We start from the raw sequence: 16,468 nt of genomic DNA, 5'->3' as shown, positions 1-16,468 counted from the left end.
AACACACAGAAGGGGAATTCCTGGAACACATGCACAGGTGATCAAGAAGACTGTGCCACTGGATCACACAAGACACCTACTACATAAGGCCACACAGGAAAAACTGAAAGACACAGGAGATCTACCTAATATATAGAAGGAAACACGGAGAGGCAGCCAGAAGGAGGATACAAACAAACGTCCAAAATAAAGGGCTGAAGAAACTACCAGAAATAGAACTAAATGAAATTGAGGCAACCAACCGAGCAGAGACAGTTTATAACTGATTGCAGGAATGCTTACACTGATTGTAAGAATGCTTAAGGAACTTAGTGAGAATTTCAACAAAGAGATAGTAAGCATAAAGGACATAGAAACCATACACACAAGACAGTAATAAAGAAAACAATAACTGAAATGAAGAACACACTAGAATGAATCAACAGCAGATTAAATAAAGCAGAGAACTGAATCAGTGATTTAGAAGACATGGCAGCAACAAACACCCAATCAAAATAACAAAAAGGAAAAAGAATTGAAAACATGAAGACAGTTTAAGGAACCTTTGGGACAACATCAAGCTTAACAACATTTATATCACAGGAGTACCAGAAGGAGCAGAGAGAGAGCAAGGAATCAAGAACCTATTTGAAGGGACTGACGGGTGGCTTAGTTCGTTAGAGTGTGAGCTCTGGGCATCGGGGCTGCTGGTTCGATTCCCACATGAGCCAGGGAGCTGCGCCCTCCGCAAGTAGAATGAAGTCAATGAGCTGCCGCTCAACTCCCGGGTGGCCAGATGGCTCAGTTGGTTGGAGCGCAGGCTCTCAACCGCAAGGTTGCCAGTTAGACTCCCCAACTCCCGCAAGGGATGGTGGGCTGAGCCCACTGCAACTAACAATGGCAACTGGACCTGGAGCTGAGCTGCGCCCTCCACAACTAAGATTGAAAGGACAACAACTTGACTAGAAAAAGTCCCGGAAGTACACACTGTTCCCCAATGAAGTCCTGTTCCCCTTCCCCCAATAAAAATAAATAAATAAATAAAAAACAACAAAAAAATGAATGGTGAACAGGTAAATGAAAAACTGTTCAACATCACTAATCATCAGGGAAATACAAATGAGATATCTATTATTAAAATGTAGATAAGTGTTGGCGAGGATGTAGAGAAATTAGTACCCTTGTACAATGTTGGTTGAAATGTAAAATGGTGTGGCTGCTATAGAAAACAGTTTGGAGCTTACCCCCAAAATTAAAAATAGAACTACCATATGATCCAGCAATCCCATCCCTAGGACAGAAATTGAAAAAAAAAAACTGAAATCAGTATCTTAAAGAGATATTCACACTCCCATATTCATTGCAACATTATTCACAATATCCAAGACATGAAAATAAGCTGCCATTCCATAGATGAATAATACATAAGACAACATGATATATATAGAAAATTGAATTATTATTCAGCTTTAAAAAAAGAGAGAAATCCTGCCATTTGCAACAACGTGGATGATCCTGGAAGACATCATGCTAAGTGAAATAATCCAGTTACAGAGGACAAAACTGCATGGTTTCACCTACATGAGGTACAAAAAATAATCAAACCCACAAAAACAGAGTAGAACGGAGGTTTCCAGGGGCTGGGGATAGTAGGAAATGAGGAGCTGCAGTTCAACAGGTATAAAAGTCCCAGTTAAATAAGATGAATAAGTTCTAGAGATCGCTACTGTGTACTTAAAATTTTGTTGAGAGGGTAGATCTCATGTTAAGTGTTCTTATCACAACAAAAATATAATAAAAGCTGAAGGTTTTTTTATATATTAAAAATCACTTTTACAAATGTATTAGTGAAAGTTCCAAGACCTGGAATCCCATTCCATCAGAATGTGATAAAAATATTATACTTTTTTAGATCTAAACATCATAAATGAATATTTGACATTTCAAGTCCTTTAGTTTCTATTTTTCTCACCACATATTTTTGTACCTTATTATATCTATTAACATTCTTTGTTTGCTTCACATTATGCATCCCTTACTTTGTTCTTCCTGAATGAGAACCTGAGGAAGGCAAGTGGAACTTCTCCCTAAAATTATTCAGACACAAAATATTTCACCAAATTCTTGGTGGTTAATAAGCTCTGACCTCTAAGATAAATTCCAAACAGTCCTTATCCTGTCTCTTAAGTTCCTCCATAATCTATAACTGACCTTCCTTTTTTGCTTTATTTTGTAATATTATTTTCCAATGTATATTATTCAGTTAAACCAAACTGAAATCTGCCATATGAGTACACCTTAGGCTTCCATGCGTCATTAAATTTACTTTTTATTTTAGGATAGTTGGTATAGAATATTATGTTAGTTTCAGTTGTATGATAGTGATTCAACATTTATGTACCTTACAGTGTGAGCTCCACAGTAAGTCTAGTAATCAATTACCACTGTGCAAATTTATCACAATATTATTGACTATGTTCTCCTTCACCTTTTTCACCCATGCCCTCATCTGTCTCCCCTCTGGCAACCATCAGTTTGATCTGTTTCTATAGGTCTGTTTTTGTTTGGTTTGTTCATTTTATTCTACCTGTAAGTGAAACCACACACTATGTCTTTCTCTGTGTGACTTATTTCACTTAGCATAACACCCTCTAGGTTCATCCATGTTGTCAGAAATGGTAACATTTCAAACTTTTTTATTGCTGAGTATTATTCCATTCTGTGTATACGTGATATACGTGAGATGTATACATGTAAGATGTATGTGATATATATATATATATAGAGGGTGCCAAAAAAGTATACATTTTAAGAAAGGAAGAAAACTATTAAAATTGTAATACTCAATATATAACAATAACAAAAGATGAATACAAGTCATGTTTGACTTCTGCAATTGTAAGAGGTGCTCAAAGTGGTTACAATCAGCATCCAGACACTTCTCATTACGGCAAACTACTGCTTGAGGAACATTGAACAAAGAGTCCATATGTATACATTTGTTGGCACCCTCTGTATATGAGATATATATGTGTGATATATATGTGATATATACATGTGTGATATATACCAGGGGTACCCAAAAAATGTCTACATGTGACTTGTATTCATCATTTATCAGTATATATTGAGTATTACAATTTTAATAACATTCTTCCCTTTCTTAAATTGTGTTTACATTTTTCGGCACCCTCTGTATACTCATATGTATATGTATATGTATACATATACGTATACGTATACGTATATGTATATGTATATGTATATGTGTATACAGAGGGTGCCGAAAAATGTAAACACAATTTAAGAAAGGAAAGAATGGTATTAAAATTGTAATACTCAATACATAACAATAACAAAAGATGAATACAAATCACAGTGTATATATTTTTTGGCAACCCCGATATATAGTGTTTTATATATTATATACACACATATGTGTATATGTGTGAATGTATATCAGTATGAAATCTTTATATTTTAAGGAGATGAAAAACTGAAATCAAGGTGGAGGACTGGAAAATACCTGAGACTTAATAAATAAACTTAAGTCAAAATATAATATTCTTCAAAATAAACCCGGAACATCTTGGAGTAAACCTGGAGTATCATAAAGTAAGGAAGTCCTCAAATAAAATAATGATGTAGGTATGACAAGGGAAACAGGAGCTGACTGAAAAAGCTTCAAATGGCCAAAGCTGGAACAATTTTAGCAACAAAATAGTGTTGGATTATAAAGCAAAGTAAAAAATATCCATAAGTCCATATTAATATTGAATATATAAATGAGAAAAGGTAAATCTTTTGTGAAGAATTCCAAATAATTTATGTACATACTCTCCCCTCAAGGAGGTGGAGCTGAATACTGTGCCTTGAGTGTGGGCTGCACATACCGTAGAGACTCCTTTGCAAAGAATACAGTATGGAAGCACTGGGGGGGTAGGGGGGAGAGTACATTTACAGTGGACAAACCTGAGAAATACTACCTCAGCCAAGTAATCATGGTTAACATCAAAAGAGCTCAGTCATGTTGACAGTATGTACACTTGGTATGATGTGATTAGAATGGCACTTTACTTCTATCCTCTTACTCTAAAAAACCCATCACTAGCCCCCTCAAATCTAATCATGAGAAATGTAAACATCAGACAAATCCTAATCAGGGGACAGTTAATAAAATATCTGGTCTGTGATATCAAAAACAATGGAAGGCTAAGAAACTCATCAAAAACAACGAAAGTCTAAGAAACTGTCACAACCAAAAGGAGCCTAAGACAAGACAAATAAATGTGATGTAGAATAGAAAAATAATCTTAGGTAAAAAACTAAGGCATTCAGAGGAAATCTGAAAAAGGAACGTATTTAGTTAACAATAATCTATGAATATTGGTTAATTAATTGTAACAAATGTACTAATATAAGGCATTATTAATAAGGGAAACTGGGTGTGGATTTTGTGGAGACTTTTTATACTATCGTTATACTATCACAATTTTTTATGTAAAAAGTACATTTTAGCAAGGGCTATCCTTGTAAATAGATTTCATAAATCTATACTAAAAAACCACCCAGTTGTAAGAACTGAGAACTTATTTGTTCCTTTTTAAAATTTTTTTTCATTAGCAATTGATTAAAAGGATATAAAATCAAAATCAGTGAGTTGTTACCTCCTCCATGCAAAAAGCCTATACATTGGCAACAAGGTAATATCCTAAAGACAATCTTAGGGAAGTCTAAAGTTCTGACAACATCTAAAAACTATATGCGATTTCAAGTCCTGTCACGATGATACTGATTGTGGTTATCATGTGATATCGATCAACTTTTAAGGGCATAACAACTAATAAGATCTTAGTTGGGAATAACAGAAAATCACTGTTATTTGATCACTGCGAACACCATGGATACTAATGAAGTGGCATATATTTATTGGTGTTTTCAAATGAAAACATGGCCTGGCACTTTCTTCTAGTTTATTACATTAATATGTATAGTTTAACTTTCAGGAGGAAAGTAATGGCACATATAAATCAAGCTTCTTATACAAAAATCTTTACCTCTCCATGCTAAAATGAAAAAATGTAGTTATTGGGTATATTTTTGTCATGGTGATTTTGTCCCATTCAGATTATAATTTCACTAAAGAAAGTGGAAAATGTGTAGCCCCTGTGGTTGGGAAACAAGATTTTGTAAATAGTTTCTGTTTCTCATTTGTTTGTCTTGTTCTTTTGTTGTTTTTGGTTTATATACCACTGATATCAGTGAAATTATATGGTTCTCTGCTTTTTCTGTCTGACTTATTTCGCTTAGCATTATACTCTCAAGATCCATCCATGTTGTCACAAATGTTCCCATATCATCTTTTCTTACCGCCGAATAGTATTAGTGGTTACCAGAGGGTAAGGGGGGTGGGGGGTGGGAGATGAGGGTAAGAGGGATCAAATATATGGTGATGGAAGGAGAACTGACTCTGGGTTGTGAACACACAATGGGATTTATAGGTGATGTAATACAGAATTGTACACCTGAAATCTATGTAATTTTACTAATTGTCACCCCAATAAATTTAAAAAATAAATTAAAAAAAAAAGATTTTGTAAATAGGCTTAAAAGAAAAAAAAACTGGTAAGAAAAGCTAACTAAAAGTGAGAAAATCGAAATCCAATAGTTTTCAGTTATCTGATGTTTTAGGATGAAACAAGTATTACTGAAATTTTAAACAAAAAGCACTACATAAAGTTGCATTCTGAAAGCACTGTAAAATATGTATTTCCCAAATCAATATGTAGATATAATACTTGCATATCATTATCATTTGCACTGGAAGAAAGCAATGCCAATGATCATGTTTGTTGAAACTATCAGAAGTGACTTCTTTGTTGCTCCTGGTTGAACTTTCTTAGCCTGTTACCACTAGACAAAGTGACTTGTCTCTTGCATGCATTCAGATGTTACTGTATAGAATGGAGACCTCTTGCTCTCTTCACACCGTCTATTGCTATTGTTTCTTTAGTAGCTATACTAAACACTTTGCCATGTTTTTCAGCAGATATTTAACATAAGTGGTTGGTTTTCGGTCATTCCGCTTTTAGCTCCCTCAATAGAAGCTATCTGTTAAATCTTTTGACCACTGTTTCCCTGTAAATCCAGACTGCTGTCAGCACAGTGGCATTTAGGTGTCCTTTTCTGGCTAATGTTGATTACAGTAGCTACAACAACACTAATAAGTGACTGAATGTATAACAGACTGTCACATAAAACTTTAGGCAACGCAACTATTTAATTTAGTCTGAAGTCTGTTGTTGCATTCAACAAGCCAGTTGCTTAACTAAGACATTGGTATTAGTGCTTGTTTTCTCCATTCAACAAGTGTTTAAATCAAATATATGGTGATGGAAGGAGAACTGACTCTGGGTGGTGAACATACAATGTGATTTATAGATGATGCAATACAGAATTGTACACCTGAAATCTATGTAACTTTACTAACAATTGTCACCCCAATAAACTTTAATTAAAAAACAACAAAAAAAAACAAGTGTTTATTGAATCCCTGCTGTGTGCATTACATTTTCTTAGGCACTCTAAGTGTGAAAAAATAAACACAGGCTGATTGCTGATTCTTACTGGAAGCTTACACCATTGTTGGGGAAATAAAGTGCATTCACTTGAAAGGTTTCATAGACATAAAAAAAGGAGAGGGGCCGCCATAAGGCTCAGCTGGTTACAGTGCCAGCTCTTAACAACAAGGTGGCCGGTTTAATTCCCGCATGGGATGGTGGGCTATGCCCCTGCAACTAACATTGAAAATGGTGACTGGACTTGGAGCTGAGCTGTGCCCTCCACAACTAGATTGAAGGACAATGACTTGGAGCTGATGGGCCCTGGAGAAACACACTGTTCCCCAATATTCCCCAATTAAAAAAAAATAAAAAGAGGAGAATATTGCAAGAATAGTTTAAATTTCTTTGTCATTGAGCTGTATAGGCATTTAAAAACAAGAAATATTTCTGACCAGAACAACCTTAGAATGCTTCATGGAAGAGATATGATTTGAGATATATCTTAAATATTGGTTAGCATTTTGATACACATATGGGGAAGAATGAGTTCTAGACAGGAGGAAAAACACAGAATGCCTTCAAAAATTTACTAATAAATGAATAAAGAAGATTATTGGACACTTTGGTCAACGTTGCTCAAGCAGTAGTTCACTGTAATCAGAAGTATCTGGATGCTGATGGTAACCACTTTGAGCACCTCTTCTAACTGCAGAAGTCAAGTGTGACTTGCATTCATCTTTTGTTATCAGTATATATTGAGTATTACAATTTTAACATAGTTTTTTTTTCCTTTCTTAAAATGTGTATACATTTTTGGCACCCCCGATGTATATATAGAGGGTGACAAAAAAATGTATAGATTTTAAGAAAGGAAAAAAGTATTGAAATTGTAATACTCAATATATACCAATAACAAAAGATGTATACAAGTCATGTTTGACTTCTGCAATTACAAGAGGTGCTCAAAGTGGTTACCATCAGCATAATTTTAATACAGTTTTTTTTCCTTTCTTAAAATCTGTATACATTTTTTGGTACTGTGTGTGTGTGTGTGTGTGTGTGTGTGTGTGTGTGTGTGTATATATATATATATATATATATATAAAACATTGCAACTATTTTCACTTATAAAGTAATAGGAAAGACATCAATGAGGTTAGTTAGCATTAAAGGGCAGATGTCTTACAAAGTAACAAAGAAGACATACAAGTTTAAGAAATAAACTTTACACTAAAGTACTAAGTGACTGAACATTTAGGCAATGTGTAACAGGTCAATATAATTAATATGTTGTTCTTGAAATCACATATTAAATAGTACTATATATTTGAGACCTTTATTTCTATTTCCAAATGCAGAAATAAAATGATACTTGTTTTCCAAATACCAGAAACAACAGCTATAGATACTTAATCATAATATTTAAAGGAACACGACCCTAACATATTGCTAAATTAGTAGATGGAAAGGAATCCCACATTTTTAAAATAGTAAATATATTTTAATTAATGTTAACTTAAATACATATGCAATGCCACACTATTAGGAATGAGACACGAGGACCAAGGTACCTTCATCTCTGGAATTAGGCTGTGAGTAGCAAGGGTTACAAACCAACCGATAAAAGTTTCATCTCTAAAAAGATTAGGAATCTTTGCATTAAGTTTAAATTATTTGTTAAAATGCTCTAAATTTAGTAAAGCATTTGAATAACCGATGTATTTTTATATGGTACATTTTAAACTATAAGCAAAGGGATTTAATCTTAAACTTCCATAAACAACAATAAAATTTTGATTTATTCCTTGTTCTTTCCTTAGAGCTATCAGTTTCTGCTGTAAAATTAAGTAAAACAGGTCCAGCAATGAACTTTAGAAAAACACATTATTTTTGCCCTGTAAGAAGCAGCAGCAACAACAACAACAAAAAACCCACAACAGATATCTAACAAAATACTACACGGAAAAATATCATTTGTTGATGTGAATACCATATTCACATTCTAAGATTTTCCTTGAGAAAATGAGAAAATGTATGTGAAGTATTTAGTGATGGCACATACTAAGTTTCTACAAAAGGAACTTATTATTTTTAACGTTGTATTACTATTGTTTTATTATTGTTACTTTTCCAAAATCATCTCCTACCTCTATCACCACTGAAGACTCTCCTCCAGCTGCACTGATCCTTGTGTTTCAAAATATCAAACACACTCCCATCTCAGGGCTCTTGAAACTGCTTCCTGGAAAGCTCTCCCTGTAACTACCCAAACTGCTTACTTCCTACTCCATGAGAAAGAATATTTACAATAAGTTTCAGTGTTTAAAACTTAAGATTTCCCTTAAAAATAAATATTTCTCCAGCATATTCCATATCACTAATGGATTTGTGTTGAGGATGAAGATGCACAATACATCTGGCCCTATCTAAATAGTTTTGATAAGAAAGCAAATACACCAACATGTGTTTGTTTTCACAAAAGGCACAGGCCTCCGTATCTGAGGCCTGTGGTCTGCTGCCTGAACAGCCAGATCCCCAGAGGACAAAATGCTGCAGTGGTCACAGGATGGCTGGAAAATCACCTTTGTGGCCATGGGATGTGCATGTGATCTTAAAAATCACTACAATGAACAATAGGTCAGGGCATATTTTTGAGTTCACCAGTTAAGTCAAGGATGTTTTGGACATTAATCAATGGATTGTATGGGGACAGGTGGCATTGATTTCAATAGAAAAAAAGTTGAATGGTGTTTAAGAGCTCCCTGGAGGCACAGCAGCAGTAATTTGTCACTTGCTTAGAATTCTTGAGTCAGACAGCTTCATGGCTTCCTCCTTCATTTCATCTAGATCTCAGCTCAAATGTTACCTCATCAGAAAGGCCTTCCCTGTCTGAAGGAGTATCCCTTCTTAACTCTCTTCCCTGCTTTTTCCTTCACGCCACTACTTATAACCACTTAACTGATATATTAGGTTGGTGCAAAGGTAATTGCGGTTTAAAAGTTTAAAAATTGCAAAACCACAATTACTTATGGACCAACCTAATATTTCTGGTTTAATTTTAATGCCTCTCTCTCCCCCATTAGAACATACACTCCATGAAAACAGACTCTCTGTTTTAAACCTGTTTTAGCCCAGCACCTGGAAGTGTGATCGACACACAGTGGGTGCTCAATATCTTTGGAAAGAATTATTAATAAATTTGAAGTCATTCATCTGATCCCCCCTTCTTTGTGATATCAGAATATGTAATCACAGAAACTCTTTTTTTATTCTAGGCAAAACTCACATGAAATTTGGAAAAGATTCAAGTGGAGGGGGAATTTAAAATCCTGTCTGACAGTGCAACATTGGCAAAATATACAAAATCATATACTGTACAATTGGTAGGTTATGCAAAAACCTAAATATCCAACACGTAGGATGAGGGTACGATCCTCATTCCCGACAATTCCTTCAAACTACGCAGCAATGAGAACCTCCAGCTTTGTATTGGAGCATGTTGCCTGAGCCCATACACTGTTTATCCACATTTTATTTAATGTTCTGAAGCACAACAAGGAGATAGCTACATTTGTTTTAGCAAATACAGTTTAACATTTTGACATATACCTGGGCACTTATGCAATCATTTCTTCAGGAGCAGTTGAAAGATTTTATATATATATGCCAAAATGTGTATACACATTTTAAGAAAGGAAAAAACTATTAAAATTGTAATACTCAATATATACTGATAACAAAAGATGAATACAAGTCACGTTTGACTTCTGCAATTACAAGAGGTGCTCAAAGTGGTTACCATCAGTGTCCAGACACTTGTGCTTTTGGTGAACTACTGCTTGAGCAATGTTGACCAAAGTGTCCACTTGTATACATTGTTTGGCACCCCTGGTATATACCAGGGGTGCCAAAACAATATACACATTTTAAGAGATGTTATGTATGCATTATTTTTTGAAGTTTAATTGAATTATGTAGCAATGTGTAGTATGACATTCGCTCAAAAGATGATGTTAATCAAGTGAATGCTAGCATCATTCATTGTGTTACAATTTTAATACAGTTTTTTTCCTTTCTTAAAATGTGTATACATTTTTGGGCACTATATATGTATATATACATATATAATTTCATAACTAAATATTGTCATATAAGAAGCATGACCATAATACACTGTTAAAATATTTGTTCTGATTTTAGGATGTTAGGGATAAAATAAGGAAAGAAAGGACACTGAGCAAGGTATTAGGTCAGTGCAAAAGTAATTGCGGTTTAAAAAGTTAAAAAGAATTGCAAAAACTGCAATTACTTTTGCACCACCCTAATAGTTATGGAGAAGAAAGATTCAGGGTTACTATATGACTAAGACAAAAAGAAAATGACAATTGAGCCCAGGTCTCTGATGACAGGCATACTGATATATGCATACTCACAGTCTGGGATCATGATATAGAGCTTTTCTTAATTGAAGTACATATTTATAAATCAATTACATAGGAATGTATTTGGGTTTTTAAATCCCCAAACTAATATTGATATAATTTTAATAACTTGGCTTTAGTATCTGTTTTAGGAATAACTGTAGGTTATTCAGTTATATTGCACATTAGGAATTTTGTCCGTTCTCTATTCATTCCCGGCAACATTTGTAGAAAGTAGGATAGCTTAAAGATCATCACTTTGCCCTGAGTGTCAGAGCTCATCTTGTACCAGTGTGGTAGTTCTCCATACTGACTACCATTTTTGTTTGTTTTTTAACCAGAAGAGTTTTGTTAAGGGGATGGCAGGCTGCTGCCAACTTACCGGGCTCCTTTCCTCCCGCTCCCTAATCTTGTTGAAGAAGAGAGATATTAGAGAAGGTGGACATAACAAAGCTCCTTCTCAAACTTTCCTTAACAAGACATAACAATTCAGAATGAGTAATGATAAATTAATAAGCCATCGTATTTCAAATAATAAGCCATGACCCGTTGTCTTTCGCTTCAATATTCTTGGCACATCTATAAAACCACTTCCTGTTCAGTATAAGAAAATGTTATTATTTCCACTTTAACCATATTATATTTAACAGAGCATTTCTTTAGAACTTGAAAACGTTTATAAAAATATATAGTTTTAAAAATATTATTTGGTGACACTTTATATTTGACATTTTATCCAGCATTTTCTTTTATAAATTAATATATTACAAATATATTCTCATGCTGGCAAATCAATTCAGGAATACTCAAAGAATTTTGTCAGGAGGTCAGAGTGGGTAATTTAAATTTCTCTCCAAGAGAGTCAAATGGGTTTCCTACTAACCTCCAAATTCAGCAGTTTTAAAAATTGATGTTCATGGTAAGGAGAGATCATTTGAAGACCTTCTGAATCTAAAAGTATGGATTACATATTACTTTGAAAATCTCTTGTTGTACTAAATACAACCTGTAGTTCCAACAGTTATATAGCACTTTCTTGGGTAATTAGAAAAATATTTCGGAAAATTCATACATAAATACTTTTTTGTTAGGATGTCTGTATCACAAACAATCTAATAATATATTTAAAGTCATTCCACAAAGTCTTTTGCAGTTTACCTTTCAATAGGAAGACTGAGTTCCTACAAAGGCATCATTTTGCACAGTTGATTTGTCTTTTGCCTGTTACATTGCTTTTTGCATTGTTATTGTGTTTTGAATTTATGTTAGAGAAGAATTGTCAGGCAGATATATTGGAAAAAAACTTCTATCTAGAAGCAAATATGCCAGTGCTTCTCCTCTATACTTATGTAGAGACACAGTATCCCAAATAATCAGATTTCCAAATACATTAACTAGCTTCATGCCAAAGTATTATATAATTTAAAACATGTCAAAATACTTCCTTTTCCAAAATTTTTTTTACAATTTAATTATTTTGCTAAGATCATCAATTATTCAGGAAATAAAATCTTCTCTGAGAAAGGAAAAATTAAAGGTCTACGAGGTTAAGTTATATTGGACAATATTAGAGGATGGAACATAATTTTGTCCCACTCAAACAGTACTGGTGAACATAAAAAGAAAGACAAAGTCAAATATTTTTTGAACTGTACTGAAATTATACTTTATTGCTATTTCTTATGTCATTGTAATGTCCTGGAATAGCTGACATACTCCATTTCTTACTTTAAGATCTCACTGCTGTAAGTAGCACTTTACTACCTGCTTTATGTAAAATATTTTCATGATTGCAAACTAGCTACGAAATTAAAACAATTTGAAATGAATCTCAAATGCCAAAGGAAGCTGTTCTGTATTCTCAAACAAAGATAACATTTATCAAGCGTCACTATATCAACTATGTACTATGAACCAATAAGGATGAGCTGAGCAGTCAGAGGTTTTATTTTGTCAGAGTTGGCTTAACTCACAAAGTAAAGATTTCTATGTGACTCATCACACTCGTGCAAAGAATCACAACTATTTCAACATCCAAGTTACAGAGAATATTTACAGAACATTATTAATTATAATAAACATTTATTAGAACTGAAACAATCCTTAATGGAACAGGAATGGAGCAGAAGAAACTCACAACCCTAAAACATATTCCCTGTTCGTTATGAAAATTTAGTGTTACAGTTTTCTTTATAGATTTAAAGGAGGGTTTTTCGTGGAGACCCTGATGGGCTGCATAGAAATTCAGAGATTATTATAGCACATTTAAACATTGAATGAGAATCTTAGAAGATAAATTAACCTAGGCAATAGCTTTCATGCGATCAAAAACTCTTACCTTGCTGTAGAATCTCCTGTATTGTCATCAGCCATCATCTCCAAGTCTTGTGAGTGTTTCTCACAAGCTCTTTTGAACAAATTCTCCTCTGGAACTGCTTTAGGAGTATCTTCATTTGCTCGAAGATGTTCTATCAGGTTTTGTGGGTGCCAATTCTGAAAAGCTCCTTGATGGGCAAGGGCCGGTCCCGGTACTGGGGCCAGAATGTTGTGGTGGACAGGACTGTTGCTTTTCTTCAGTCCATTTCTGTCCCGAGAGTGGCTCTTCAACCTGCCCTGAACCGGGGTCCCTCTATGCTCATATCCTTCCTGCTGAAGGCAGTTTCCAGTGCTGGGCGAACCTTGAGAAGGATGACTAAACCACCTCCAGCGTAGCCTTAGGATCTGTTTCACATCAAACTCTTTCTTGCCAGACATTGACATCCTTGCAGGAGGAAAGACAAAAGCCTTCTCTCACAGAAAGGAAACGGTGCCTTTGTTATCTCTTGTTTCTCTGCCTCTTCTGTTGAACTAACAAAAGCACAAGTGCCCAGAGCAGCCTTTCTTGTTCCCCCCGCCCCCGCTTCCTGCAGCCTCCGGTGCACTGTGAATACTTCTAGCTTTCTAGCTGAAAAGCTGCTGCTAACAGTGTAGGTGGGAACCCATACTGACAGGATGATGAAGTCAGACCTTAAACAAGTAAATCAGCTTAGCACAGGAAAGCAGTTACCACGACACACTCCAGCGGCTAGATGTGCAAGCTCCAGCCCTCCCGCCTGGACTTGCAAATATCTAACCCAGCTTCTTCCGTACAGAAGTACAGCAGCTATGGCTTAAACCCAGGCAAGTGAGCAAAAGCAGTGTTTAAGTTCACTTCCTTCTAGATTCCCTCCACTCACCCCACCTCCTGCCGGATTCATTTCCCATTAGCTCACTTCTAAAACTGTGCCACTTTGTCCTGGGAGAATTTGTAACAGTGGCTTCATTATGATCTATTTTGGGGATCTTATGGAAATTTTGAAGGTGGTTCATTAAGGGAAAGCATCTTGCCATCAGTCCCTTCATACAGGTTTGTCATTCTTTTTATGAAACATTTAAAAATGTGAATGTCTTTATATAAATATTTGCTTGAAAACCTGAACAGTTTCAGAAATATGAGAAAGTATTGGTTGCCCAAGACTATAGCCCCCACTAGGGGATGTATTAAAGCATTTAAAATCTACACTTGAAGGAAGAAAGCAGTGTTTTTCTAACCTCATTAGCTTAGAAAAGATGTCTTCTCTCAGTGACCAAAGCTTGAAAATGAATAGTCCATTCTGGCTCCATGCCTGTATAAACACCTCCTTATCATGCTCTTTACTTTCACAGGCAGTATTAAAGGTCCACATTTTTTTGTTCAAAGTCATTATGAGAGGATACAAAACTGCATGTTTTGAATTAACTCCAAGTTGACATATGACTCAGTAATAACTGTGCACAAAGTACTTTGAGATCTGAATCAGAATCACTACTTTGTACAGAGGTGTTTCTGTAACAGTCGTGTATCAGGAATGCATTCACCAATGCCATTTTGAAATTGAATTTGAACTTTATCCAGCTTCCATGTAATGCATACAGGTGATAAGGGGGAAATTAGGAAGAATATTGAAACTATAAAGTTTTGGTTTTAATTCTGGCTTTAGTGTTAATGAGATGTATGATCTTGGACAAGTCACTTTACTTCTTTGCATCAGTTTCTTCATACAATATGGAGAGGATGACCAGATCTCTAAAGATTCTACTTGTAATGGATTTTAAAAACTTGAAATAGAGAATGAAATGAATATATTTTTCGAAGTTTTGGTAGGTATTTCACCTGTAGTTTCCTATAAATCTAGTTATACCTTTCCTTTGCCCTCTTGTTTTTGTAGGTGTGATGGAAAATTAATGTGTCAACTTGACTGTGCTACAAGGTGTTCAGATATTTGGTCAAACATTATTTTGAGTGTCTCTGTGAGAGTTTTTGGATGAGTTTAACATTTCAACTGATAGATGGAGTAGATTGTCCTCCCTAACGTGGGTGGGCCCCATCCAAGCAGTCTAAGGCCTGAATAAACAGAAGGCTGACCCTTCCCTAAATAAGAGGGAATTTCTCCTGCCTGATTGCCTTCAATATGGGACTTTTTCTTTTCCTGACATCAGACTCAAACTGAAATATTGGCTCTTCCTGGGTCTCAAACCTGCAGGTCTTTAGACTGGAACTATATCATCAGCTCTTCTGGGTCTCCAACTTGTTGACTGCAGATCTTAGGACTTTTCAGCCTCCATAATCATGTGAGCAAATTCCTTATAATAAATCAATCTCTCTCTCTCTTCTCTCTCTTTCTCTATACCACACACACATCCTAATGTTTCTGTTTCTCTGGAGAACACTGATACAGTAGTTTTCTTTTTTCTGATACTAAAAAAAGAAATACACATTGATAAATATATAATTGATTTTTATACCAGTTACAAAGAGGTTACTTCCATCTTCAAATGTTTAACCTGTCTTCCAACAGGCTCCTTAAGCCTCAGTGTTAAGTGATAGCTAAGCCTTACTTATCTATCATCATCATCTCTCCTTGGTGTGTTTTGTGTTCCCAGTACTTAGCATGTAAATCATTGAAGAGAATCTCAAATAGTTCTTCTGAATAGCCCCAGGTATATCAGTGAGTACTGGCCACAAAATATCAATTGCCTTTCTGTTATCTTGGTAGGTAAGCATTCCAAAAAACTCCTTGAAGTCAACATCTGTGTTTTAGACCTTTGTATTTCCCAGTGTGCCCAAAACACAATGTTAGACATTGAATAAGCATATTGCAAATACCAGGCAGAATGAATAAAATAGAGGTGAAAATAATACGTGGAAGTCACATGAATAAGTACAAAATTGACTAGATAAGTAGCTCTAGATAACATCTTGGATATCAAGAGTCTACAATATTATTTTTCTATGTTCTCTGAACTTATTATGATTCAGATATAATTACGTATTTCCCTGAGTACCTTTTACAATATGATAAATGGTAACTAATAACTGTCAAAATCTTAACATTGATAGTACAACACTGTATGAGTCTACCTAGAATGTGCTTTTTAAAGTATGCAGATTATGGACAAAATTCTGGATCTTGGACACAGAATTGTAAAATGGTTAAGTATATAGAA

The 16,468-nt window shown here is 34.9% G+C and overlaps 1 protein-coding gene across 1 annotated transcript in view; it reads right to left on the bottom strand.

Moving 5' to 3' along the window:
- Nucleotides 1–14,144, bottom strand: part of KLHL4 (kelch like family member 4) — a 118,043-nt gene extending 103,899 nt beyond the window's left edge. The window contains exon 1 of the mRNA XM_074323668.1: nucleotides 13,302–14,144. Within this exon, the coding sequence (XP_074179769.1) occupies nucleotides 13,302–13,723 (422 nt within the window). The 5' untranslated portion in view covers nucleotides 13,724–14,144. The remainder of the gene's footprint in view (nucleotides 1–13,301) is intronic.
- Nucleotides 14,145–16,468: the final 2,324 nt, after the last annotated feature.

Source organism: Rhinolophus sinicus, chromosome X (genome assembly GCF_036562045.2).
Source record: "Rhinolophus sinicus isolate RSC01 chromosome X, ASM3656204v1, whole genome shotgun sequence".
NCBI lineage: Eukaryota > Metazoa > Chordata > Mammalia > Chiroptera > Rhinolophidae > Rhinolophus > Rhinolophus sinicus.
The sequence above is the reverse complement of the archived record's forward strand: the minus strand, read 5'-3'. Positions and strand labels throughout refer to the sequence as shown.